General features: G+C 62.0%; 1 protein-coding gene across 3 annotated transcripts in view; it reads right to left on the bottom strand.

Moving 5' to 3' along the window:
- Nucleotides 1-25,827, bottom strand: part of CYTH1 (cytohesin 1) — a 42,835-nt gene extending 17,008 nt beyond the window's left edge. The window contains exon 1 of one of the 3 annotated variants that reach the window (XM_084862036.1): nt 25,680-25,827. In XM_084862036.1, coding sequence (XP_084718162.1) covers nt 25,680-25,701 — 22 coding nt within the window. In that variant the 5' untranslated portion in view covers nt 25,702-25,827. Of the gene's footprint in view, nt 1-2,254; nt 2,696-7,088; nt 7,200-25,679 lie in introns of those variants that run through there. The other 2 variants (XM_084862035.1, XM_084862037.1) reach the window with 2 other exon arrangements.
- Nucleotides 25,828-26,352: the final 525 nt, after the last annotated feature.

The following is a 26,352-nucleotide window of genomic DNA, read 5'->3' as shown; positions in this document are numbered from 1 at the left end:
TGGTCAAGAGGGCAAATGTGGGGACTGTCCAAGAGGAACCCCCCACCCTCCACTGCAGACTGGAAGATCAAAGTGCCTGCCGACACAGAAGTCCAGCCTGGTGAGTGCTGGTCCCGGCTCGGCACTCTGACCTCCAGCCGAGGCCACTGCCACATCACCTCACCCTGCCCCGCCCTTTGGGTAAGTCACCTCACCTCCCGGGAACTCCCAGGGACTAACAATGTGAAAAGTCAAAGGATTAGAAAGAACTCAGGCTGAAAACATACAAATGTTCAGCAAACTTTCTTAAAAACTGGGTTCCCAATGGCATTAGACACGCGTGTGGGGTCGGAGCTCCAGACAGAACGCAACCAGGCCTCCAGACAGAACGCAACCAGGCCTCAGAGCCTCCCCTGGCAAAAGGCAACAGGGTCCATAACACAAAGGCTGACGACTGGGGAGCCTGGGGTTCAGGGACAGGCCTGGAGAGCTGGGGAGGGTGGGGGGGGAGATAGCAAAGGGATGTGACCGCACCCCAAACCTGTGCTGGTGCAGGACAGCGTGCCGCCTCTGGGAAACCATCACTGCTTCCTCCTAAGTCAGAGGCTCAGCCACCTTCTCAGGACTCCACCAACGGGGACGGAGTCAGGCCCTGCGACCATGGTGGGCTGGGGGAAGTCAGCACCTCACCGGGACCAGAGCGGTCATGTCCAGTCAGCGAGAGGACGGTGGGCCAGGGCTCGGGGAGGGGACGGGCACTGCTTAAGGGGGACGGAGTTTCAATTTCATAAGATAAAAAAGTTCTGGCAATTCCGTAACGTACTGGACAGTAATGCAGTGTATTTAAGGCGGCTGGCCTGGACCCTAAAAGAGGCGTATTTTATGTTACGCGCAGTTTATAATTTAAAACAAACACAAATTAAGCAGCGCCATCCTGACTTCCTGATTTCTCTTCGCCTCAGTTCCCCTCAAGAACCCGCACTGATGTCTGTAGAAGGTGAAAGCACAGTCTCACCCCACTCCACGGCCCAGAGGCTGGAGGCATGTGCCCGCGTCAGGGCAGGGCCGGGGGAGTTGGGGGCACTGCCGGTCACTCAGCACGGTCAGCCTCTCCTGGTGAACGTTCCTCCCGAGCAGCCCGCTCCCGCAGGAAGCACGGGCGGGCTCGTCACCGGCATCGGTGAGGAGACTTTCCCAAGTGCAAACACCAGCCGAGAGCCCGGGGAGAGGGGACCCTGCACAGGGTCCCTGGCCCTAGTCAGCCCGTGACCTTGGGGTCCACCTGCCCGCCCACTCGCCTGCTTCCCTAGCACGCAAGGCCTGTGCCAGCCCTGCCCCGTCGCTGTCCCCAGGAGCGGGCACCTTACCCTCACCTTCCGCAGAAAAGGGGCGATAAGTGCTAGAGGCCAAACACCGGGAAACGAGGTCAGATTTAAGACAGTGAAGGAAACTGTCATAAAACGTTACCCCGAAAGTGTGGTTTAAAACAAAGCTCACACCTGCTTCCCTAGAGCGAACAAGGAAGCAGCCTGCGGAGACCCTCACCTCCTCACCCCCCCCTCGCCCCCCCGGGCCCTGCAGCGCCTTCCCCACGCCCTGCTCCCACGCTCCTCCGCTCCTCCGGGAGGGCCAGCTCCACAGGACTGCTCTGCCTCTGCCTCTGGGGCTCCTGGGCCTGGGCTTTCCGAAAGCCCCAAGTTCCCAGCCCCCAAACCTAACCCTGTGCGCGCCCTTCCTCCAGGCCTGCAGGCCCGTGCCCGCTGCCATCACCGTCACACGGCGCAGCCTCCACGCCCAGAACAGAGGCTCGGGGTCAGGCGTCAGCCCCTGGCCGCCCCGCTCCTGGAGCTCAGCTGCACGCTGGCCCTCTGGGCCTGCTCCTCTGCACAGGGGCCGGAAGGGAGGGGCCCAGGACCAAACCCGATGCCCCGCTCCTTCCCCACTGCAGCAGGAGGCTCTCCATCCTGCAGGTCCCAGTCCTTCCACCACAACCAACTCCTGCAGCGGCCGAGGGAGACCCCTCCACGTGCCCCCGGGCGTCCTAACCTCACTGAGCCGGACCCCAGACCCTGGGTAGCAGCTGTTCTCCCACCTCAGCCTGGAAGGACCACCCGAATGCCTGCACCTCTCTCGGAAGGAGCTGGTTGCCGAACCGGCAGCCGGGCGGGGCCCTCTCAGGAAGCTCCCGGCTGCTGGGTGGCAGGTGGAGAGAGTGGGGTGCCCACGCTGCCCAGGATGCCCACACCATGGGCCCGGCCACCCAGCCACCTCTTACCCCTGGCCAGTCCTCTCCTGCGGCCCCAGCGGCCCGGCAGCCCAGGGCAGCGAGTCAGAGCCGGGGCCGGTCACAGCTGTCGCCTTCAGAGCCCATGGTGGGCCGGCCCCGCGGCCCCGCAGCCCCGGGCTTCTGGGCGCTCCCGCGGCGGCGCCCGGCGGAGGGAGCGAGGGAGCGGCACGGCATGTGTGCCAGCTCAGCCAGGGTGGAGGCGGCGGAGGGAACAAAAGCTGCGCGGAAGCCGAGCAAAGGGAGCCGGGCCGCGGGGAGGCGCGGGGCGGAGATGGAGATGGAGATGGAGATGGCGTGGTGCGGGCTGCCGCCGCTGGCACTCCGCTCCTCGCAGGCTCATTTCCATGAGCGCAGTATGGCCGCCCCTCCTCAGGCCCGCTCGCCCCGCGCCTGCGGGGGAGGGGCGCACCGCCGCACTGCTCCCAGGCCGCCTGGCTCCTCTCCCGGGCCCTGCCGGCTGCATCGGAGAGGTTAACCCTTGCTGAGGGCCTCCTCCTCCGAGCGGTGGACATCCGGAGAGCAGGCTGTCCGACACCCCTCGGCACAAGGCCCTCCGTGCTCTGCTCAGCGTCAGCAGGCGGTCAGTCCCCCCGCCCGGCTCTGAGGGCTCAGGCCCCACTGCCCACGGACGCTCCGGCCTTCGTCCGAAAGGGCCTCCGCCGCCCGGTGTGCTGGCGTCTCCACACCCGGCAACGGCTCTGGGTCCCGACCAGAGGCCGCCACGTCACCCTCCAGCCCCGTCTGGTCCAGTGTGACCGGGAAAACCCTGGACCATGGCCGGGACAAGACCCCTGACGACCGCTGAGAGCGTGTGGTGAGGTGACGAGGGCCAGCACGCAGTGTGGGACCCGGGAGTTACTCGGGGATTTCCCACTGGGTGGGCCAGCGCCATCGCCCCCGCCGTGTTGGATCCACAAACCAGGAAAACCTCTGCGGTGGCATTTCCGTTCAGAAAATAGGGATGTCACCAGCCACTGGCCCCGTCTGTCTCCAAAAAGGGGTCCCCAGCTGCCGCGAGGTCCTTACAGGGAGCACGGGGCTCAGGTGCCAGAGGGGGGCGCAGACCAGGTGCTGGCCCGGCAAAAACCGCACTGGTCGCGGGGTCAGAGGCCAGGCCTGCGTGGCTCTCTGTGGAGTGAGGAAGAGCACATACGCCAAGGCTCTCCTAGAAGGAAGGAGGGTGCCCGGCGAGCCTGGGCCTCAGCACCTGACTCTCGTGCCCGTCCTCCCGGAGCGCGGGGCCAGGTCCGTGCACCCAATGCGCACACGCTCAGGAGAGACCATCTGTCTCACGGTGTGGCTCCGGTGTCCCTCGGGGGGCCCAGCGACCGGCCACAGCAAGTCACTGACCACTGAGTGCCTCCCCAGCAGGGTCCCACAGGCTGCAGCCCTCCCAGAGGCCAGTCTCCCCTTCAGGGGCGCCTCAGTGAGCAGGTACCGTCCACAAAGTTGCCTGGAGGCGAAGTGAGGAGTGGACCCCGGGAGACCCAGGTCTAGCCCCACCCTGATGTCACCAGCAGCACGGGGCAGCAGGCTCCATCAGCGACACTGCACACGCTTCCACGCACCTTCCAGAGCCACAGCCAGGGGCCACGGCAGCCAGCACGACTCCCGTGTCCTGGTCTGGACGCCTCCCACCTGGACCGCGGACCTGCCTGGCCCGCCTCAGCTGACCACTCTGCAGGCTGGCAGAGCTGACGGCCCAGGCCTGTGCCTGCCCACGCCCCCGTGCCTGCTTTTCTCTCCGAAGGCTGGCTCCTTAGACATGCGCACCTGCCGCCTCCCCACCCCACCTGCCTCGGGCCGGCCTGCCCCCCTGCCCGCCCGGCGCAGGACGTGGAGGCTGCAGAAGGCCCAGGACAACGCCGCCTCCTCAGAGGGGCTGAACCCACGCCCCTCTCTGCTTCCTCTTCACAGGAAGGCGGCGGCCTGCCCCTGCCCAGCACCACGGCGTTGGGCGGTGGGTGCCACCGAGAGCCGAGAAGACCAGAGTCGTCCCCTTTAAAACCTGCCCAGCAGATGGTGGTGCTGAGCTGCGGCACCAGGTGCTTCTGCACCAAGCGCTCCTGCTTAAAAATAAAGATCCAACTGTTTCTGATTCTGCAAAATATAAAGCAACGCAACCCACGAGGACGCTGGGAGCGCTCCCTGGGAGCGTGCACTTAGAGCCACTGCACCTGGCTTTCCCTCCCGTGCCCGCTCGGCCTCGGCAGCCTGTCCGGCGCGAGGCTGCAGGACCAGGACCAGGACGGTGGGAGGTGGCGGGGCAGCAGGGGGCAGCCCTGCAGACGCCCCAGAGCCAGGGTCCTCGCGCAGGCGCGGCTTTCAGTTCCACCCGGAACAGCTTCCTGCACACAGACCCCCTCACACCGCAGGGCGGCCTCCAGCGTCAGGCATGCCCTCCCGTTCTCACTAGGACGTTCCAGCCCAGCCCAGCGTGGGCACGGGTAGCCCGCCGCAGGCCAGCCAGCGGAGCCTCAGCTCCGCCTTCTCTCACGGTTACAGTCGGACCCGCAGTCAGCCCTGGCTGAGCATCTGCACGGGCCCTACTGAGCTCGGGCCAGACTCCCCCAGCTCAGGCCCTGCCACGTGGGCCGCACAGGCCGCGGGGCGGAGCCCAGCTGCAGCACATACTGCCCGGAGCCCCCGCGCACGCCCAGAGGTCGAACCTCTGGCCAGGACTGGGAGGGCGAGCAGACCCCCAAAGGGAGCAGTGGAGGCCAAGTGAGGCGAGGAGGCCGGGGCGGCTGGCCCTGGGTCGGGTCAGGGTCTGGCACATGGGGACCGGACAGCCGGGAGAGAGCCTAGCGAGTGCCGGTGAGCTCCTTCTGCCCACACAGCAAGGGGCTGGGCTCCACCCTCGGGGACGGTTCAAGACCAATCAGGGGCCCAAGCACTGAAAAGGTGAGAATGGCCCTGGCCAGTTTGGCTCAGTGGATAGAGCATCGGCCTGTGGACTGAAGGGCCCCAGGTTCGATTCCAGTTAAGGGCATGTACCTTGGTTGCGGGCACATCCCCAGTGGGGGGGCGTGGAGGAGGCAGCTGATAGATGTTTCTAACTCTCTCTCCCTCTCCCTTCTTCTCTGTAAAAACTCAATATTTTTATTTTTTTTTTTACTTTTGTGAAACAACTTTTTAATTTCAATTCTCTGTTTACAAAAAGATAAAGAGAACAGGGGGTGGGGAGGCAGGAATAATACTTGGTCACCCCCAGAGCGTGGAGGAAGGGGCCATAGTTAACAACTGGTAACAGCAAAGAACCAAAAGAAGTCCAATGTGGATCAACAGCTTCTGTTAACAAGATCAGTCAGTGTAGGCAACAGTCAGATGACCTGCCAAGTCCATGTCCATGAGGAAAAAATATTTTTAAAAAAAGATGAGAATGAGCAGCTGATGCTGACCAGGCAGCGAGGACACAGCGCCCGATGCGTGGGTGGGCAGCCCTCACCCAGACGCACCGGGGGACACCGAAGTGGCAGCTGGTGGGTGAGCACTCCAGGGAGGACGGCAAGGCCAGCCTGCCGTGCAGGGGTGGGTCTGCATGGGAGCGGGAGGCCGCTGCTCAGCTCCCCCTCAGGACTGGGACCCGCCGGGCGGTGCACAGCTCCCCATGTCCACACCTGCCTCCACACCGGCACTGATGCCCACCTGGGAAGGGCACCCACGGGAGCCAAGGTGCCCGTCAGTGCTCCCAGTTAGCTCTGCTCTTGGGGCCTGGCCTGGAAGCGGCGCCCCCCGACAGGCAGCAGCCCTGTGCGCGGGCCGCCACGCGCCTGCTCACACCTCCCAGAGGGCAGGCCTGTCCCTGCTGTCCCAGCACCAGGTCACGCCGTGTGCTGCCCTCTCCCACTCTCACGTGGTGCCCTTAAACCAGAGGCCGTGGCTACTGTGGGCCCCTTCAGACTCAAGGCCTGCCCCGGGCCTGTTCAGCCTACTATTTCCCTCTCCCCCGAACGGCACAGTTCCCCAAGGCACCAGCTGTGTCCCAGACCACCGAGAGGTGACTTTACCACGTGGTACAGCTCACAGAGAAGGAAAAGCAGAGCGAGGACCCAAAGCTGACTGTAACCTTCTCAAAGCCCTCTCTGAAATGCAGCCCAATGGTTAGTTCACACTCACTCGTTACCTACTAGTTCCCTCACATCCATCCCCATTAGCTCACGGCCGGCCCCACTCGTGTGCTGTGGCATCACACTGCTGCCCACGGACACACGCACACGTGTCCACACACGTGCACACACGGCCCAAGCCCCGAGACCTGGCCTGTGCTGTAGACGGCGCGTCTGCGGGACCTCCAGACGCTGAGCGCAGGGCCGGTCACCCTGACTCACTGCCCACTGGGGGTGGGGGGGTGGGGGAGGGAGGGGGGCGGCGAAGGGCTGTCTTCCTCCAGCCACAGGGAGGGGCCTCGCTCTGCAGGTCCCTGTGCTCCCTGCGGCCCAAGGAAGCGGGTGTACTGTACCCCAAACCCTCGGTGCCTCCGCTGTCCCTAATGAGACACTTTTCGGTGTCACTCTCTGGAGTTGGGTGTGACTGCCCCAGCCTCTGCCCCTCAGACGCAGGAAGTTGGGCACAGTCACCAAGTCTGAGCCCGCTCCCCAGGAGCACCAGGCAAATGCGGGGGGGGGGGGGGGGGGCTCTGTTTAAACACACACACACACACACACACACACACACACGCACAGCCTCTCTGAGAGCAGTGCACAGCAGCCTGGTGCCACGCCCCACTCCCGGAGGCAGCGGCCCTGCCGGCCAGGTCTCACGTATGATGGAAAGCGATACCGAAACCCACTCCGCTCCGCTTGGGCCAGGACGAACTCACCACCCTCCTCTTCGGCTTTCAGGACCATCTTCGCGGCGGCACGCAGCCCCTGGCAGCGCAGTGAGCTCTCCCCCAGCGGCGGGCCTCCCTGGGGTGGGCCGGGGCGGGCGGGGCAGGAACACCTGTGGGCGGCGGGCTGCTTCCTGGCCCAGGAGGTGGCGGCCAATCAGCCTCCTGCACAGAAGGCGTCACTGCTCCCCGCCACTGCTGGGGCCACCACCCAGTTCCTGGTCTAGCCCAAGGCGTCCTGGGCGTTAACCCTCTCCTCCCTAGAGCAGCTGCCTCTGCCCTGTCCCGGCCACCTGGCACACAGAGCTGCTGTCTGTCCGCCCCCCCCCCCCCACCTTCCGGCCTTCCTGGGGGGGAGGGCCTCTCGGGAGCCCCGCTCCTCGAATGACCTCACAGCAGCTCCCAAGACAATGACTAAGAGCGCGTCACTGGGTCCGGTAAAGAGATCACAGGCGAAAAGCAGAAGGTGACTTTAGAGGCAAAGAAATCCGAGGGCGACACGTGGGGCACGTTCACTGCTGAGCTCAGAGAGCAGCCACCCGGCCTTCAGCCGCCACCCGGACACAGCTTCTCCGGCGTGCTCCGCGCTCCGTCCCCTCTCTCACGGACCTCCGCGGGCTCTCGGGGAACACAGCATGACCATACAACTATGTGAGGTGTATTTCTCTCACCAGACACATTGATGTTCTCTCATGCTCAGTATGTGAGCATGCACACAGAGAGCTCCACAGGAAGATGTGTGTGTGTGTGTGTGCGCGCGCGCACATGGAGAGGAACTTACACTGCCACACACCAGCACTGTCACTGCCCGCATCTTCCAGGACTGAGTGACCGCTCGGCCCCCGCCGCCCACACTTTCTCACTTCAGGGGCCCCGCCAGCCGCAGGCCAGGGTGCTGTCTGGCTCCCACACCACGGGCGCAAGGACACAGAAGAGCTGCCACTTGGGCCTTGGACCTGGACGCACGGCGCACCCCTGGCCAGGCCCTGGCTTCGGTGTGAAGCCCGGGGTCCCACAGCGAGGGCACCGCTGCTGCTAGAGGAGGGGCAGGGGTGTGTTCGGCCTTCAGACAGAAACCTGGCGATGTCTGACTCACTCCTGAGGAAAGTGACTGCAGAGCTTGTCATCGGATGGAACGGTCTGGAGACTGAAAGCAGGTGCTATTCAGAATGACATCAGCCAGCGGGGCAGCTGCCAGCCCCGCGGTGAAGACACGGGGACAGAGAAGCCGGCCCCGCGGCGAGGACACGAGATAGAGGAGCGGGCCCCGCGTTGAGGACACGGGGACCAGGAGCCGGCCCCGCGGTGAGGACACGGGGACCAGGAGCCGGCCCCGCGGTGAGGACACGGGGACCAGGAGCCGGCCCCGCAGTAGCGCTAAACAACCACGTGGGAGACACTGCACAGCTGTGTCCTGAAGTCAGGCCGGAGGCAGGTGGAGGCAGGTGTTCTGACTCGAGGAGACTCTTCACTGTCAGTTAATGAAACACCTTAACCACCTTGACCTCCCCTGGCCTCACCCTCAGGTGGGAACGGGCAGACGCCTCCAGGCTCAGGAGCACGAGCAGAGCCTGGCCCGCTGGCTCAGTTGGTTGTAGCATCGTCCGGGCACCAAACGGGTACAGATTCGGTCCCCGGTGTGGGTGTGTGCGGGAGACAAGCAATTGATGTGTTTTTCCTCTCTCTCCCCTCCCCTCTCTCTAAAAATCAATGAATATGTCCTTGGGTGAGGATTTTAAAAAGTGACAGTAGAAATCCTACGCTAATATTCATGCAATAATCTGGGGGAAATTTTTCTCATATGACCCTGACGTTAGCCGTAACCCTGGGAGAGACGCAGTCCAGGCGGCTCTGGGTATCAGGAGAGGGCTGTCTATGAAAGTGAGGACAGGGTTTGGGGGACCACCTGGAGTGCCGCAGCCCCAGGGCCAGCGAACAGGCAGCTTCAGCTGACGCTCAGCCATGGGGCAGGACGCACACCTGGCCCTCGGCCTGTTGCTCCCGCAGACAGCAGGGGGGCCACCCCTAAGTCTTCGGGGGCCCCTTCATCTGCCCACCAGCCCCAGGTCCCTCCTTTACCTGCCCATGTTGGCCGGTCTCACTCCACTCGCGCCTGTTTCCCCCTTTAAGCAAATGACACGCGCACACCCTTGGAAGGGACCGGTGCCTAAGGCTGCAAACAGAAGCCCCCAGCTGCCTGCCCGCATCTACTCCCTACAGGGAGCTCCCGCAGCCGCTTGTGCTGACCAGGCCAGGGAAGCGTGGCAAGGACAGGCTCAGGCCAGCGCCTTCTAGACACCGCAGCTGTCACTCCCACCGCACGCGTCTGTTACATCCCTGAGTAAGTCCGTGTTCCCATCGCTGGCTCACGGCTTAGCTGACGTGTCTGACTGTCACACAGAGGCCTCAGGTCTCTGCTCTCCTGCTGGCCTGGCTCTGGATGGCTGTCACTGACTGACCGCCAGACGCTCCACTCAGGCATGAAGCTACCACTATGGCCAACGTGCACGTGACGGTTCTCGGGGCCCTCCACTCCCCCGCACTCCCCTCCAGCCCGCCCTGCGCTCCGAGCCCCCTCCCGCAGCCCCGGGTGCCCCAGCCCTCAGTGCTGGCCTCTCAATTCCCTGTTCCCCTCCTTCCTGGGTTGCGAGCTTTCTTTGGTGGGGCAGTCCCTCCACTAAGCAACACAGACTGGGTGTGGAGGGCCCTCGAGCCCTGGCCACGCCACTCACAGGGGCAGGCAGGGCGGGAGGCCCGGGAGGGGAAGCCTGACCCCTCACTGTCCCAGCTGGTCCTTCCGGCGGGAAAGCACCTGAGCCCACCTGTTAGGAGCAGCCGCAGAGCTGAGCGGGCTGCTGGGTAAAGGCAAGTGCACTGCAGCAGCTACCACACCGTTCCCTACCGCGCCGAGGCCATGCCGGCTGCACAGGCGCTCCTGGGAGGAGGGTGAGAGGTGTGGAGACAGAGGCCCGCAGGAATGGGGGAGGAAGCACTCTGACCCAGGCCACGGACGCAATGCCAGTGCATACGGCACGCAGCAGGCGGGGCTCGCTGCAGGGACTATCCCATGGTGCTGGCCTGGGACCGGCCGACAGAGCAGAACCCAGAACTCAGAAACAGCCCCACCCGGACTCAGCACTTGCCCTATGACAGATCCGGGGAATCACGGGCCGCCCTTCTCTAAATGCCTTGGGACGTGTACCGCCCGAGAACACGGGAAGTGTGAGTGAGTGGTCACGGCGGTCTCTGTAGCAACCGCCCGAGCTGGAAACCACCGAAATGCCCATCAGAAGGGGAACCCACTTCTGTTTACTGTGGCGCCTTCACACAGCGAGACGGTACACGTTAGCACAGATGGCAGACCGCAGATACAGAAACGAGAAAGACAAACCGCACGGACGTAATGGTCAGCAAAAACAGCTGCTGACGTGGAGGGAACTTTACTGGGAGAGCTCCTACCCAATCCAGAGCAGTGCTGGGAGGAGACCAAACACTAAGGTGCTGGCCCAGTCCCCAGTGCCCCCAGGACACTACAGACAGGAGCCCCTGCAAGCTCCATCAGCCAACACTGAGCACCGGCCAAGGAAGCGACCCGACAGAGTGGCCGTCGCAGGGCCACGGGCAGCGAGCAGCAGACCCGGCAGCGGGGACCGGCAGGCCAGCGAGAGTGACCGCTGCGTAAAGCAGTACAGCCCAGCTGGGCAGAGGGGCTAGGAAGTCAGCAGCTGGAGATCGCACAGAAAACCAGGCGGAGGACTCCCTGAGGCAGGACGTGCATCGCAGTGGGGCGCTGTCACCAGCAAGCCCACAGGCATAGGTTGGCATTATTTTGAACTTGGAGCCAAGACAGGCAGCAATCAGCTAAACTCTAACCGGCTGGCCCTAGAGCAAGGGCCCACGGAGGGGGCGGGGGGGGGGGGGGTGGACGACTGCGATTTTTCATTATAACCCTTTCAGGTCTGTGATATTTTTCTCTTTTCCCCATGGCAAATATTTGTCTGTATTTGTTATTTAAAAGACACATTTATGTTTCAATTTTAAATCCATGTAGTGCTTCCAAATACAAAAAGATCAAATAGAATTACGTTGTTATATTGAGGGTTCCACTATTTTTGTGAAGACTTAACAATATAGCAAACATTTCTTTAATCTTAAAATGGTATTAAATGTTAAATTTCCTAAAGGAAGAATTTTTAAAAATTGAGATATAATTTACAAACCATAAAACTCAATTTTGAAAAATACACAGTTTAGTGGATTTTAGTTTTCACGAAGTTATGGGTATCAGAACCGTCTGCTAATGTTTTCTCATCCCAAAGCCATCTGTACCCACTGGCAGGCAGGCAGGCACTCCCGCTGGCCACACCCTCCAGCCCCCAGTGATCACCAGCTGATGGGCGGTTGGCTATTAGGAATATTGCTGCAATAAACACTCATATATATGTTTTTAACATATTTTTATTGATTTCAGAAAGGAGAGGAGAGGGAGAGGAAGAGGAAGATAGAACACCAGTGATGAGAAAGAATCATTGATTAACTGCTTCCTACACGGCCCCCATGGGGATGGAGCCCACAACCTGGGCCTGTGCCTGATCAGGAATTGAACCCTGACCTCCTGGTTCATAGGTGGACACTCACCCATGGAGCCACCGGAAGTACTTGTGTGTATTCGTGTGCTGTGCAGTCTTTAAACTGCGCCTGGTTGCCACTGTAATAAAGACGAATGTTAAGTCTCTTCTATTTTCCTCTCTGAATCCCACCTATTCGTTGAAGCCCAGCTCCGGAGCCCGTGGCTCTCTGGCCACGCCCACCACGCTCTGTGTGGGCACAGCTGGCGGTGCTGACCGGTTTACGAGTTTCACCTCCGAACACTTTACAACCTGAGAACTCCTGTTCCCCGCAGGACAGCGCCCGCTGAGCCCGGTAATCACAGAGCAGCCATGGTAGGTGTGCCACCTGCTCCTTGGACTCCCGTCACCCCACCGCGTGCCCACCTGGGTCACCAGGGAAATGTGTGGAGATCAAACAGGTCTACGCGGCTTGCGGGCGCGGCAGAGACGGCGACCAGGCAAGCCCAGGCTTGAAGCGGATTACAGGGCAGCACAGCCCCTCAGTGTCGGTGGAATCCCTGTGGCCAGAAACGCCCTCTCCGGCCCTGGCACCGCTCGGGAACACACATTCCCGGGTGGGGATGCTGAGCCCCCCGTGGGGGTGCCCCTCAACCAAGGACAGGAGGCGCGGGCTGGGCGGCCCTGCGTGACAGCCGGCACGGAGGAGTCCTGGGCAGTCAGTGTGCAGGTGGCGGCGCCGGCGGCTGCTCACGGCCGTGGCCGAGGGCGTCCTCCGTCCCTCGGATGCACAGGCAGCCCATCCCCCCGCTTCCTCCCTCCTCTGCTCCTAGTGTACATCACTCCCTTTGTCTGTGAAACCACAAGACCAGCTTACGAAACCGGTGCGCCCCACCCATCCTGGTGCCTGCCGATGAGAGCACACACCCCAGGAAGCCGCACGTGACGGCGCGGGGAGGGAGGGGGCGGCCACGGGGCAGAAGCAAGGCCACGGCGCGAACAGCATCAGTGAGGTCGTTCTGGCCTTCAGCTGCTGGGTCTGAAGTCTAATGTGCGTGTTTCCGAGGGCAAGAGGTCTCGGGAAAAAACATGTAGGAAAACTCTAACGCCATTTCCCAAAGGGGTTCCCTCAAGGTCTGACTCTAAGGGCACCCACTGCCTAACTGCTGCTTCGCTGGCACTGAGCTCACCCTGAACAGAGCTCCGGACACAGGGCCTTCCCCATGGCCCATCTCAGCCTTCCAGCACCGGGGCCATTTTAAACAGCCTGGTCACCCACAGGAAGCACGGAAACGTGGCACCGGGCAGGGGGATGTGGCACAAGGCGGTGCTGCCTAAAAGCCCTGCTAGGACCGGGGCTGGGACCGGGGCTGGGAAACAAGACCCCCGGTCACACTGCGAGTGTGCGAGGGGGACTGCGTCCTCCCCAGGTCGCTCTTCCCTTCCGGAAGCCTCCGGCAAGCCCAGGAGGGAGCTGGGGACTCCTCATCTCCCACCCCCCCCCCCCCGGCACCCACAGGCCTGCTGCCATCTGGTAATCACCGGGGAAGCTCCCGAGATAACCCTCCAGTAAGCAGCGACAATTAAGAGCACGGCACACGCTAGGAAGCTAAGTGGACCAACCTGGGCATCTGCCGTCCTGCAATCAGGGAAGACCAATGGTCCGGCTGCAAATCGAGTTTAGTGACTTCTAACTCCCGCCTAGACCGGGCCCACCGGGGGCAGCAATCCTGGCGCTCCCGGGAGCCCGGCAGCCGAGCCCTCTCCAGGCAGGCCCGCGGCTCTGCGCACTGCCCACACGGGCCGCTCCGGATGGGGTCGACAGGGACAGAGATCGGCGTGGCCCTGCCCAAGGACGGCATGCAAATCCGTGCGCGCTCCATAAGGAGAGGAAGGAAAGGGCAGCTTCCCGCGTGGCGTGAAGTGGTGGCAAGAGCTGGCCGATGGCAGGGGCCTTGCCTGCCGGCCACAGGGGAACGGAGCGGCCGCCAGGCTCTGCCATGGTGTTTGTCTCCCAATGTCACCAGCAGAAGCCACATGCTGCCCAGAGAAGCTGGACTAGACAGAGAAGCTCCGAGTGGGGAATGCACAGGAGCAGCAGGCACGCAAGGCTGGTGGAACTTTCCAGAAGGCCACCTCACCGGCTCTGATTTCTGCAGTTCTCTTGGGTGGATGTGCCCACCCATAGGAATTTACACTTAAAGTTTTTTGCATGAAGCTTTCTCCCCAATTTTAAGATAGTACAAAATTGTGGGTTTTATTTACTGTAAGAATAGAAACAATTTTTTTTTAGTTAGTTTGTGACTATTTCAAGTTTTATGTCACTTTTTTCCCAGGTAAACATCAATTTTTTTGATTGGTGCAAAAATGATGTTAATGCCATTCTTTAATTGACTCAGATATACTATGTTAAGTAAAAGCTTTTAGAAGTTATTTTAAAAAATACATGCCTCTTACATACCTTTCCTTATCACCTCTTTCACATTTTACATAAATAATGAGGCATTGTTTTCTATTGAACTGATACGAGTTGACAGAACTCTCTGGAAGGCATTTAGCAGCACACATCAAGACTAGAAATCAGAAGCTGAACTCACGGGCCCAGGGACTGCCTCCCAGGAGTCTAGGGGAAGGAAATAGCGGGAAATGCGTGCAGAGCATGACCGACAGGGACAGGGCTGTGACAGGGACGTGCCTGTCCTGGGCTTCCTGTGGCAGAGACGGCCCCATGGGCCCCGCACCCAGTGCCTGTCACCATCGTCTGGGCCCCTCCTGCCACCGCGGGACTGGTCGGGAAAGGGCGCTTCTGGCTGAGGCCCGCCATCCGGCTCTGACCCTGAACCTCGCTACCTGCTCCGGCCCCTCCTGTGACAGGGTGGCTCCGTCCCCGCCAGATGCCGCTAACAAACTGTCGTGTACACACTGTAATGGCAGAGGGAAACTGTGCTTAAAAAACTACACAATATTCCCAAAAACGACGGACTGTTTTTTAGGCTTATTCTAAATCCTGAAACGGGAAACAACATTTTGCTTCCAGCATGAACCCCACGTTATCCCAAAAGGACGTAAGGCAGGTGAACTCAGGGAGATGCAGAGGAAGAGGCCGGGGAGGAGGGCCTGCCCGCTGCTCTGCCTGTGACGGAAGTTTCCACCAGTTCTCCCTGCGAGCGGAGGGGAGCGCCCAGCACCGGCCCACGGCGGCTTCCTTCCCAGAGGACCCCCTCAGCCCCGGGACAGGCCGAGGCCAAGCAGAGGACACCTGGCGAGTGACGGGCCCACGCGGGAAGGGGAAGCTCCGCGGTCACTTCCTGCGGCAGACAGGCTGGGGCGGCCCGTCCGGGGCTGCCTAGCAACAGCGCACCGAGGGAAGGAGTCTGCGGAAAGGAACAAACAAGCGCTCAGACACAGGAAGAGTGGTAGCTGTAAAGGGGGTTAGAAACACACACACCCCAGCGTGGTTATGCTCTGCGTCTCTGGTCAGCCGAGCCTCTTTTAAAAACCTCTGCTTCCAGGCTCAAAACCAGCCGGGGAGTTCTGAATGGCCCACAGCAAAACCACATCAACGAGATGGCGGCAGCTGAGAGGCGAGTATCACTCAGCCTCCCCTCCTACCACCCAGGACCCTCAAGTCCTCACCCCGAGTATCCTGCAACCACACAGGAAACGCAGGGAACCCCTGGCCGGGCCCACAGGCAGGGTCGGGGCGTGACGAGGAGAGCAGCGTGGGCCTCTCCAGTCCAGGAGCTCTGACGTGTGCGTGCATCCGCTCACTCGTTCACTCACTCCTGGGCCCTACCCTACAGCACCCTGCTCAGAGGTGAGGTTCACATAGGGCCCCAGAATAAACCGCTTCTTCAAAACTCAGCCAGGCCCAGCCGGGAGGTCAGGGGTCGGAGGTCATCCCGCACACCAAAGGCTGTGGGTGGCCTTCCTGCGCAGGGCACGGACCCAGGTTGTGGGTTCAGTCTCTAGTCAGGGCATGTACGGAGGCAAATGACAGATGTTTCTTTCTCACATAGATGTTTCTCTCCTCTCTCTCGGTCCCTCTCTCAATTTTAAAAACATTCTTAAAATAATAAATAAAACCAGTAAACATCCCAGGTGAGGATTTTTAAGAAAAAATATTTTTATTGATTTCAGAGAAGAAGGGAAAGGGAGTGAGAAAGAAACATCAATGATGAGAATCATGGATCGGCTGCCTCCTGCACGCCCCCACTGGGAATCGAGCCCACAACCTGTGCATGTGCCCTGACCGGGAACCGAACCATGACCTCCTGGTGCAGAGGTCGACGCTCACCCATGAGCCCCGCCAGCCGGCCCAGGTGAGGATTAAAACAAACCTCCCCGGTGTCTGTAGTCAGGCTGGCTGGGAGCCCAGGGGCCTGGCTGACGGGCCTCAGACAGGAGCAGAGCAAACCACTCCTGTGCTCCATCCTCCGGGCCCTCCTCTGCAGCTGGGCACCAGGTCCCCTCAGGAGGTGTGTATGGACGAGCCCCCTTCTCGCCGCATTTCCCCCCTGGCCTCCCACCAAAGGCTGCGAGAACTTTGTTTACCAGAGCGAATGGCGCCTTGGCAAACACACTCTCACCACGCCTGGTCTTAAGAAATAGCCAGGTAGCTCGCTGGTTAGTGCGCCATCCCAATATGCCAAGGCTGTGGGCTCGATTCCTAGTCAGGACACGAGAATCAACCAACGAACGCTGAGTAAGTGGAACAAATGATGCTTACCTCTCTCCTCCCCTTCTCTCTCTTTTAAAGAAAGTCAATACTTTTTTAAAAAGTAATTCCACACAGACATCAAATGTCTGATGGTATCACTTCCTGAAATCAACATTCACCCTAACATCACCATACACAGCCACCATTAGCATGTTTACCGACTGCCAGGAAGAACCGCCTCTGTCTCTGCATCATCCTCACTGCTGTAAATCCAGCCCTGCCCTGCCCTCCCCTCCCCGATGCCTCTCCCCCCTCTCCGATGCCTCTCCCCCTTCCCTTCCCCACGCCCTCTCCCCACTCCCCTTCCTTCCCCTTCCCTCCCCCTCCCCTCCCCATGCCCTCCCCGCTCCCCTACCAGCTGCCCTCTCCCAGGCCATGGTTTAGTTTTGGTTTCAGTGTTTGATTTGAATTCTTAAAAGGTTATACAGGTTTTTCTTCAAACAAACGAATGCCAGCTGGTAAAATACAGATGTCTTTAATAAACAGGATTTTATGAGCAACCTGTTTTTTCACTCGGTGTGGGATGTCCCTCTTTCAGCCTGTAAGGCAGACATCCTATTGTTCAAAGGGCGCCTGAACATTCTGTGACACTCGCACATCGACCCCGGGGCACCGCCGCTGGGAACACTTAGTGGTTCCCGTTCGGGCGCCCATGGCAGCGCCCAGCGCCCGTCCCCGCTCACAGAGGGGAGGCTGCGGCGCACCTCGGCTTCCCAGCCTCCGGAGCCCACACGGACCTGGTCTGGTGCTCTCCAGGCCGGGGGTCTGTGCACGCCGGAGGCCTGGGATCGGGGGAATGTGACTTATTTTTGTGCAGAAATCAGCTGACCGGGGAAAACACAGGACTGAAATGGCTCCAACTTCCTGAAGCCCTTTGAGCACCCCTTTAAAAATCAAAAGTGACTTTTAACTATGTGCTTTTCCTACCAATTGATTTTTACTATAAGGATGTGTTATTGTGATTTTTAAAATTAGAAGTGTTAATTCCTCTTATTTGAATGCTATATGTGCACATATTTATGTATTTAAGAAAATGGGAGATTACAACAGTATCAGAAAAAGGAAAGAACAGTAGTCTTCAGTCAAAAATTTGGCTTTGTATCCTTGAAATCTGTTCAGGGTGAAAATTGAGCCAATGAGGACTTCACAGGGAACCGTGGCCGCCTCCATCACGTGACGGGGGGCAGCTGTCTGGGGAGATCATCACGGAGAGTGCAGCCTCCCTCCTCCCAGCGCAACGAGCTCCTCTGTCCAGCTCACTGTCCAGGCTGCTCGCACCCCGGACCAGGATCATCTGTCCCCACTCGGGCAACTACAAACAGTCCTGAGACGGCCGAGCACAGGCCCTGATTTCCCACGGAGCACACGGTCCAGGTGCGTGGCTGACACGGAGACGGCTGACACGGAGACGGCTGGCACAGGAGACGCTGACACAGATGGCCGGTGGGTCAAAGAGCAGCCGCTCTGCGGCTTCCCTGCCTCGCGGGAGGAGGGCGCTTCTCACACAGAAATGCCAATGGAAGGCCCGCATACCTTGGCACTGTGACCCTCCCGTGGAGCCTTCCTCGGAAGGAAGAGGTGCAAAGGTGACCCGCCTACCGGGAGTGCCCCAGGGACAAAAGCTCCAGGTGACTGGTCCCAGGTGAGTGGAGGCTGCCAGCCAGTGACCGGGACACGGGACCCTCTGCTGCCTGGTGGGTGTGGTGGGATCACAGGGTCCTTCTCGTGGCAGCGGGAGGCGGGAGAGCCGTGTCTGAGTGATGCGAGGTGCCTCCTCTGGCCACTGCCCCATCCCACCATGTGATGGGGCCTGAGCCGAGACACAGGTGGCGTCTCCCCTGTGGGAAGGCCACGCCCCAGAAGGACCAGCCCTGCGGCCCAGGACTTCCGCGGTGAGGCTCACTCCAGCGACCCAGGACAAAACAACACACTGCGACCATCTGTCCCAGCGGCCGCGAGAAGCCAACTCCGTGAACCTCCAAAAGGGGCCCCAGTTACAGCAGCACCCTACCAAGAGCCCGGGTGCTCGCCTGTTTATTTAATTGTGAAAAAAAATCAGCGACCGCCGAAACTGGTGTGGCTCAGTGGATAGAACATCGGCCTGCAGAATGAAGTGTCCTGGGTTCGATTCCAGTCAAGGGCATGTACCTTGGTTGTGGGCACATCCTCAGTAGGGGAAGTGCAAGAGGCAGCTGACCGATGATTCTCTCTCATCGATGTTTCTAACTCTCTATCCCTCTCCCTTCCTCTCTGTAAAAAATCAATAAAATATATTTTTAAAAAATCAACGACCAAGTACATTCTCTTTGAGAAACACGCACTTGTCAAACACCTGACACTTCTAGAATCAAGCGGACTCGCACCGAAGCACCGGACGGAAGGCCATGCCAGGCCACGGGGCGTTCCTTCCCGCACTCACCGCTCAGGAACAGCACACCTGCTTTCCGTCTGCGGTCCTTCTTAAGATCCCACACCTCCCCGCAGGCCGCACTGAGGACTCCCAAACTGGCCATTCCAGGGCCCGGCGCAGAAACCAAGCCCCAAGCACTCCACCGAGGACAGACGGACCGAACCGGGCCTGGCAGGCCAGAGGACTGGCGTCAATTCCAACTACACCTCACGCTTCACGGCGGCGGTCCCAGCAGTTTCAGAGCCTCAGTTCCACAGCAAACACGGGACCCACTCAGAAAGGAGCAGCAATAGGAACCACCTGTCCCGTCTGGTAACAGCCGGAGACTCCTGCTTCCTGCTCCGGAGGGGCAGGAGCTGCACGCAGCACAGACCACAGGCGACCAGCCACCTCGGCAGAGGCCTGGGTGCCACGGCGGGTGCAGCAGGCCTGGCAGGTGAGGCAGGGGCACAGGCTCCTTAATTAGCGGCTCAGTCTGGGTGAGGGGCCCAAGGGGATGGGAACTCGAGCAAAGGCTGCATTTGGGGGACAAGCACTTGGAGTGAACAGCTGGAGAGGCCCTGGGGGTGGGGCCTCTGGAGGAGCAGCGGGGCTCTGTGAGGGCCAGCAGCAGGACCTGGCAGAGGGAGGGTTCTCTCTGGACCAGGTGGAAGCCCTGGTCCTCCTGGGATGCCACAGATGCAGTCATCTCACTCCCCTGAGGGAGCTCCAGGGCTCCACTTCCTCCGTGCTCTGACTGGGCCCCGAGGGAGACGGCAGAAGTCCTGTCACAGTTACAATCGGCCGAGTGGCCGAGTGACCGTGGCGAAGAGGCTGCCAGGGTCACCCTGACCGAGCGGCGTGTCCCTGGCAGGCGCCCCCACAAAGCCTGCTTTAAACACGCCTTCAAACAGGAAGGCGGGACATGCTCGCGAACAGCGCTGGGTGAGGCCGTCTCAAGAGTCCGCAGGGACGTGTGGGTCCTGTCGGGTGACAGTTCTCCTGACAGGGACCGGCTGCCAGGGGGGAGCCTGGGCAGGAGGCCTGGCTCTCCCTCCCAGGGGGACCCCTGTCTTCCCGGTGCCGCCCTTTGTGGCTGGGTTCCCCTCAATGGCCTTTCTCTTTGTTTTTTTTTAATTTTTTTTTATTAAATTATTATCTGTGTACATATTTTAACATTGCCCCCTGGCCTTTCTCTTTCATCCTGGAGGGACGGCCGAGGCAAACTGCAGTGCAATGTGAGAGGCGGGATTGCTGGTATTGACCTTGACCTGCTTTCCTGGTTGCTCATGCAAATCCTGGCCGCCCAGCCCTACGCGTGTCCTGCCCAGCAGCCCTCAGGGTCGCTGCGTGACCCGCGCCACAGCACCGGCCGGTTCCCAGGTGCCCGGGAGGAGAGGCCGCTCTCAGCCAGCACCACCCACAGGCAGGGACCGAGAGCCGGCTTCGCTGTCAGAAACACCACCTTCCCCAACCTCCACCCGAGCAGTAACCATGGGCTCTTGTCAGAAATCTGTTCCATAACCGGCAGCGCGGGCAGGAACCAAACACTACCCACACGCTGCCCCGCCGCGGGACTCGCCGCCGTCCCCAGAGGGAAGAGAGTGCGGCGAGGGCAGGGCGCAGGAAGCGCAGGGCAGGGCAGGCTTGCTCTGCCCGCTCCCTCCCACCCACGCCAGGAGGCGGTTTGCACGAAGTGTGTCTCCCTGAAAACACCCGGAACACTGGGTCCCCAGCCCCCCAGCACCTGCCGCAGGGTCTGGAAGCTCTCCTGCTTGTCGGGCCCTCTCCTTCAGCTCACCCGGCCGCTGCGAAGGAGCCCTACGGACCTCCCCACTGGCCGCCTAAGCCACCAGCCAGAGGCATCTTCCCGAAACGCAAAACCATCACCGTGAGCCCGAGAAAGAAGTCCCTGGTAACACAGAACCCTCCGTGACTGTCCCCTCCTGCAGCCCGGGCTTCGGCCTCCGCCCTCCCGGCCAGGCTCACAACCCAGGGCAGCTCCCGGGCCAGTTACTCCCCAGCCTGGCCTCTGCCCACTGTCCGGCCTGACACGTATCTCTGCCACATTCACCTCGTTGGCACCAGCCCCTTCCCAGCTCCAGCTGGTCTGGGAACCTTCCTTGGCCGTCGGCCCCACCCTCTGGGGCAGGACTGGTTTACTAAGTGTCCGTGCGGCCAGCCTGCTGGGCTCGGAGCACCCGTGACCGCAGGCTGCTGATGCGAGGGGTCACTGAGCTGCTGACTGCTCCCAGGAACAAAGCTCCCCTCAGAGTCACCTTGAGGCACACAGCTCCATCACTCCCAGCACACCCATCCCCACCCCGACCACGGCAGGCGCAGGCTGCTCCGGAGGCGGAGGCCTTCCTCGGGCCTGTGCGGAGGGGCGGTGGCACAGCGCCGGGACCACCTCCCGGGACCAGAGGCAGCGCGCAGCCGCTCCGGGGTGAGGACGCACCTCCTGCACGTTCCTAACTAGCCCCCTCCTCCTGCCTTTACCGCAGATGAAGCCAGTGAGGACCACTCCACAGACCGTGGGAAGCGGGAGTCAACGGGGGAGCAAGGGCAGGTTCAGGCAAAGCGCTGTCCCAGCCTCCATGGGGGCCCCCAGGAGGGAGGACTCCACCAGCCAGGGCCCTCCGGGGGAAGCTCCCAGCCTCCGCCTCCCCGTGTCCTCCCTCCTCCCCGCCAGGTGACCTACATGCTGTGGGCACCTGAGCGGAGGCACGCCTTGGGCTCTCACTGCAGAAACACCTGACCTCGATGCAGGAGCCAGAAGGAACCCACCTGGCGAGAAGGCCTGATGAACACCGGCCGCTCAGAGAGCCTGCGCATCGTCCTAACCAGCCCGCAGGAGCCTCCTCACCCACACTCTGTCCTAAACACGGGTTGCCGAAACCGTTTTGGCTCGGAGGATAGAGCGTCAGCCTGCGGACTGAAGGGTCCCGGGTTTGATTCCGGTCAAGGGCATGTACCTTGATTGTGGGCACATCCTCGGTGAGGGGTGCGCGGGAGGCAGTTGATCGATGTTTCTAACTCTCTCTCCCTCACTCTTCCTCTCTGTAAAAAATCAGTAAAGTATATTAAAAAAAAAAAAAAAAAGAAAGAAAGAAAGAAAGAAAGAAAGAAAAGAACTGGGTGTGTGGCCAGAAGAGAGAGCTTCGATCTTTAAGACACAGATTAAGTGAAGGTAATAAGTGACTTATAGCTGGTCAAATCTGACCCAAACCCCATCGGGACACACAGATGAGAACCACCACCGCAGGCTCTGACAAAGACCAGAGGGCTCATGGCAGCTCCGCCAGGAAGAGACCGCCAGCCACAGGCCCCAGGCGCACAGGCAGAGCCTCTGAGCACAGCTGGTGATCGCAGCTTTCACCAGGTGCCGTGTGTGCCCATCCAAGGGCTCTTTCTAAAGCTTTAAGTGCTAGTCCTCGGCAGTGCCGTGCTCGCAGTGAGGGAGCATGCACCGGCAGCGCTCCCAGCAGCCCTTTCCAGCGGCTGGAGAGCAACGCGCATCGAGGACGTGTGTACACTCTGGCCCGCTGATGCCACCCTGCAAATCTCCCCCAACGCCCACAAGACACAGACGTAGAATGACGGGAACCCCGCGTTCCAGACTTCCTGAGAAAGCCCTGACTCCACAGAGCTGTGTTCTTGTCCGTAAAGCGAGTCCCTAAGTGTCTGAGCAAAACGAGAACCGGAAGTCACCAGCCTCAGAGAAGCAGGCAGTGCGCCCGGCCGGGTCAGAGCCACAGAAAAGCCTGTTCGCCTGGAGCGAAGCTCTGAAGGCGGCCCGGGATCACTGGTGTCAGCTCTGCCCACACCTCCTCTCTCTGTTCCTCCTCGCTCTGCCAGGCCCAGCCGCCCGCTGCTCTAACGCAGACAGGAACCGCAGCCTCGCCACCTGCGGCGCCGGAAGGCGCCCGGCCGGGTCTCCTGCCACCCCAGGAAGCGTGTCTCCACAGGCCAGCTCTCCTCGCGGTGCCCACGGGGCCCGGCTGAAGCTAATAAAACTCAGGGGGGGGAGGGAGGGAGGAGACAGCCATGCTGGGGAAGTCAAGGCCTTGATGGGCTCTGCCAGTGGACTGAAGAACCATGCACACCACTGATTCCTCTGTCACGCCTACGACACAGCCAGGCCACCAGCCTCTGGACGTCACACTGAGTGGCCTGCCAGCCTCTCCCGCACAACCGGTCTGAGAGCGCGGGCACACACGGGCCACCTCAGGAGCAGCGCATCTGGGGTGGGGAGCTGTGAGACCCCAGGGAGGCTGAGGACCCCCCAGAAATGGGGGCGCGCTCACCGGGACTTCCCGGCTCAGAGCAGCGGGGCTGCAGGCTAACCGCCCCCTCACAAGTTCACAGGCACCAGAGGACCTGGGTGCCGGGGCCTGGCCTCGGGCAGGGCACCCTCCGGAGCGTGGTGCCTTTTCCTTCTGTGAGCGGCGGCAGGAAGTACGGGCCTCTGAGGAGGCGACCGAGACTGAGGGGTGGAGACCCATCAGTCACAGCCACATCTTAAAATGTCCCCGAGCTTTTAGGAAATCGAGAATTCCCTGTTTTCCAAACAAAAGCTTTGAAGGACTTGTTTAACCTTCCCCACCCCACCCCTTCCCGCCAGAGTGCGTCACGCCTGTGTCACTGGGACCCCGCTCCTGTGCGGGAGCCCGAATGCACAGCTCGCCACGCAGGGCACCATGTGGAAGGGCTTCGGAAGGGCCCGGGTCCACACGGCCCAGACTTCCTGCTCCTGCTGAAGTTTTCTTTAACCGACAGGCCCCTCCACCCCCTCAGCGCACTGCCAGTGAGGTATGTCCTAGTACGCCCAGTGGGAGCTAGGAAACCGGAACCTATTTCCCCAAAAACCATGTTACAACCAGGGGCTGTGTCCCAGGTAGGAGGGCGTGTGGGGCGGGCATTTCCCTGTGAAACGTGGGATCTGAGCAGCTGTCCTCTCAGAGTGAATTCTCTGGAAACCAGGAGGGAAATGGGCAGTTCTGGGAACGCGGGCCAACCTTTAGGAACTCAGAGCCTGCCTCTCCACACGCTCACCCCCACGACGAGGTGCTTTCTGCGTGGCGCGCCCTGTGGTGGGCAGCTCTTCACGCACCCTGCCTGGTTCTTTCCAAACACAAAGCAGACGTGCGAAGAACAGCCTTTCCCCATCCTTACGTGTGGGCAGTAGAAGAACGGTGCCCAAAGCTGCCCAGGTCCGGACGCCCCGCACCCATGGCTATGTCCCCCTACCTGGCAGAAGGGAATGACACTGCGTGGCTCAGGCTGTGGCCCCGCACGCGGGGTTATCCACCAGGGAGAGCCGTCAGGGGGAAAGGAGGCCAGGCTACCTGCTGGCTTTGAAGGCGGGAGGGGGCCGCCAGCCAAGGAACCCGGGCCGCCTCGGGGAGCTGCAACAGGAAGCGGATGGGCGCTGCCCTGGAACCTCCAGAAGGCACGCAGCCCTGCGGGCACCTCGATGTGAGCTCAGGAGACACACGGGGTCTCGCTAAGATCACGGGTGGACACGTACGGATGTCCTGCGCCGCCACGTGTGTGCTGCTGCGGCAGCCGCCACAGGAATCGCGTGCACCGCTCCGCTCGCCCTCCTGAGCACAGATTCCCGCCAGGCCGGGTGGCAAGGCCGTCACCGAGGAAGCAACCAACCAACCGCTTCCTGCCGCCGGAGGGGAGGACTCAGGAGAGGACGAGAACACTGGGTCTGGGAGAGATTAAGCGGCAAGAGAAGGTGGAGAAAACAGACCGGAAAAAAACACACACAACAACAAAAACCACACAAAAAACGGAACAGGGTTTTCACGGGAGGGGAAGGAAGATCCTTTGGAACCAGCCGGAGGGTTTTCTGTGGGGTTTTGTTTTTTGTTCGGTCTCAGAGAAAGCACACACGGCCTTGACCTGGACGGTAACGAGGGGACACCGGACGCCCGTCCCACAGGCCAGGACCTCCGGCCGCGCCTGGGTCTCCAGGGCTGCCTGGCCCCTGCCGGGGGCGCGGGGTCAGGTTGCAGGTCATAAACCCACCGCTTGCAGGCCCCCCGTTTCTCAGCCACTTTCTGGCAAATCAGCAGAAAAGCCGCGTTTGTCCCTGAGCCGGCGCCGGCTGGGGAGCCAGAGGCGTTTGCAATCCTGCGGCGTCGCCCGGCCACCAGCCGCAGCGGCTTCCCTCGCGTTTGCCCTTCTCCCCTCCGGCCCACACTGACAGATACAGTGCCGGCAGCACCCACACCACCTGCCCGGCCCCGTCATTTCAAGCTGTTTGGGGGGACACCCCCCGCGCTGGGCAACAGACAGGACCGGTGAGCGGGAGGGAGAAACTCCTAAGTTTTTGTCAAGTTTCCGCTGTCTGGGTGCACACGCGACCATGCGCCCTCGGGCTGCCCAGGCCGGCGTTGTGGGGTCCGTGGCCGGTGGACCTGGCCCGCGATCCTTCACCGGGACCGGCCGGGGGCCCAGGTCCCGCCCCGGGGGCACCCCGTCCCCGCGCCGCGGCCGCGGCAGCCCGTCCCCTCCGGGCGGGGTGCAACTTCTCCTTCCCTCAGACAAAGACTCGCACCGGCACACAACTCGCGAACACCGGGGGCCGGAAACCACGAGAGCGCAGCCGGGGGCGCCGGCCGCTCCGGGGGCACCGCAGGGCCGGCGCGGGGCGGCAGCGGCCGGCGCTCAGACCCCGCGACCCGGCCCCTCCGGCCCTGCGACCCCGGCGCCTCACAGGGACCCGGGCGCCGCCGCCTCCCCGACCCCCGCGACTCCCGCCCGGTCCGGCCCCGGAGCCGCGTCCGGCACCACCGTTCCCGGGAAGCGCGAGCCGCCCAGGCGCCGCCGGGTCCGGGACAGGAGGAAGCGCGGAGGGGGCGCCCGCCGGCCGGGCCGCGGGCCGTACTGACCGTAGCTGTCGTCCTCCTCCATGGTGCCGGTGCCGGTGCCGGGCTCCGCGCCCCGCTCGCCGCTCGCCGCTCGCCCCTCGCGTCCGGCCGCCTTCGGCCCCGCTCGCCTCAGCCGGGCTCCCGGCCCCGCCCCCGGCCCGCGCCTCCCGCGGGGCGCCCCGCCCGCCGCCGCCCGCGCCCGCACCCCCGGCACGCGGCCACCTCCCGGCCGGCGCCTGCGCACGCGCGCCCAGGCCCCGCCCCCTCCCGCGGCCCCGCCCTGCCGCGCCGCGGCGCGCGCACTCCCTTCACCCCGGCAGCCCCGGCACGCGGCGGCCTCCTGGAGGGCGCGCTTGCGCACGCGCGCACGCCCAGGCCCCGCCCCCGGGCCCGAAGCCCCGCCCTCCAGCCCCCTCAGAAGCACACTTCCCCACACGCGGCCGCTTCCCGGCCCGCGCTTGCGCCCGCGCGCCTGCCTGAGGCTCTGCCCTTTGGACACGCCCCCTGAGCCCGAGGCCCCGCCCCCTCCGCCCTCGCGGGCCCGGCAGGTTTCGGGTGTCGCAAGGACCCCGCAGGATCTGGGGTGGCGCACCCACAGCCCGCAGCCCGGCCGCCCACAGAGGCCCGAGGTCGTGTCCGGCCACTGAAGGGCAGGGGGTCCACGCTGACGTCAGCCGTGCCGGCCAGTCCCGCC

The sequence above is a fragment of the Pipistrellus hanaki genome (assembly GCF_964339955.1).
Source record: "Pipistrellus hanaki genome assembly, chromosome: 16".
Lineage (NCBI taxonomy): Eukaryota > Metazoa > Chordata > Mammalia > Chiroptera > Vespertilionidae > Pipistrellus > Pipistrellus hanaki.
Note: the sequence above shows the minus strand (reverse complement) of the source record. Positions and strands in the feature narration are given on the sequence as shown.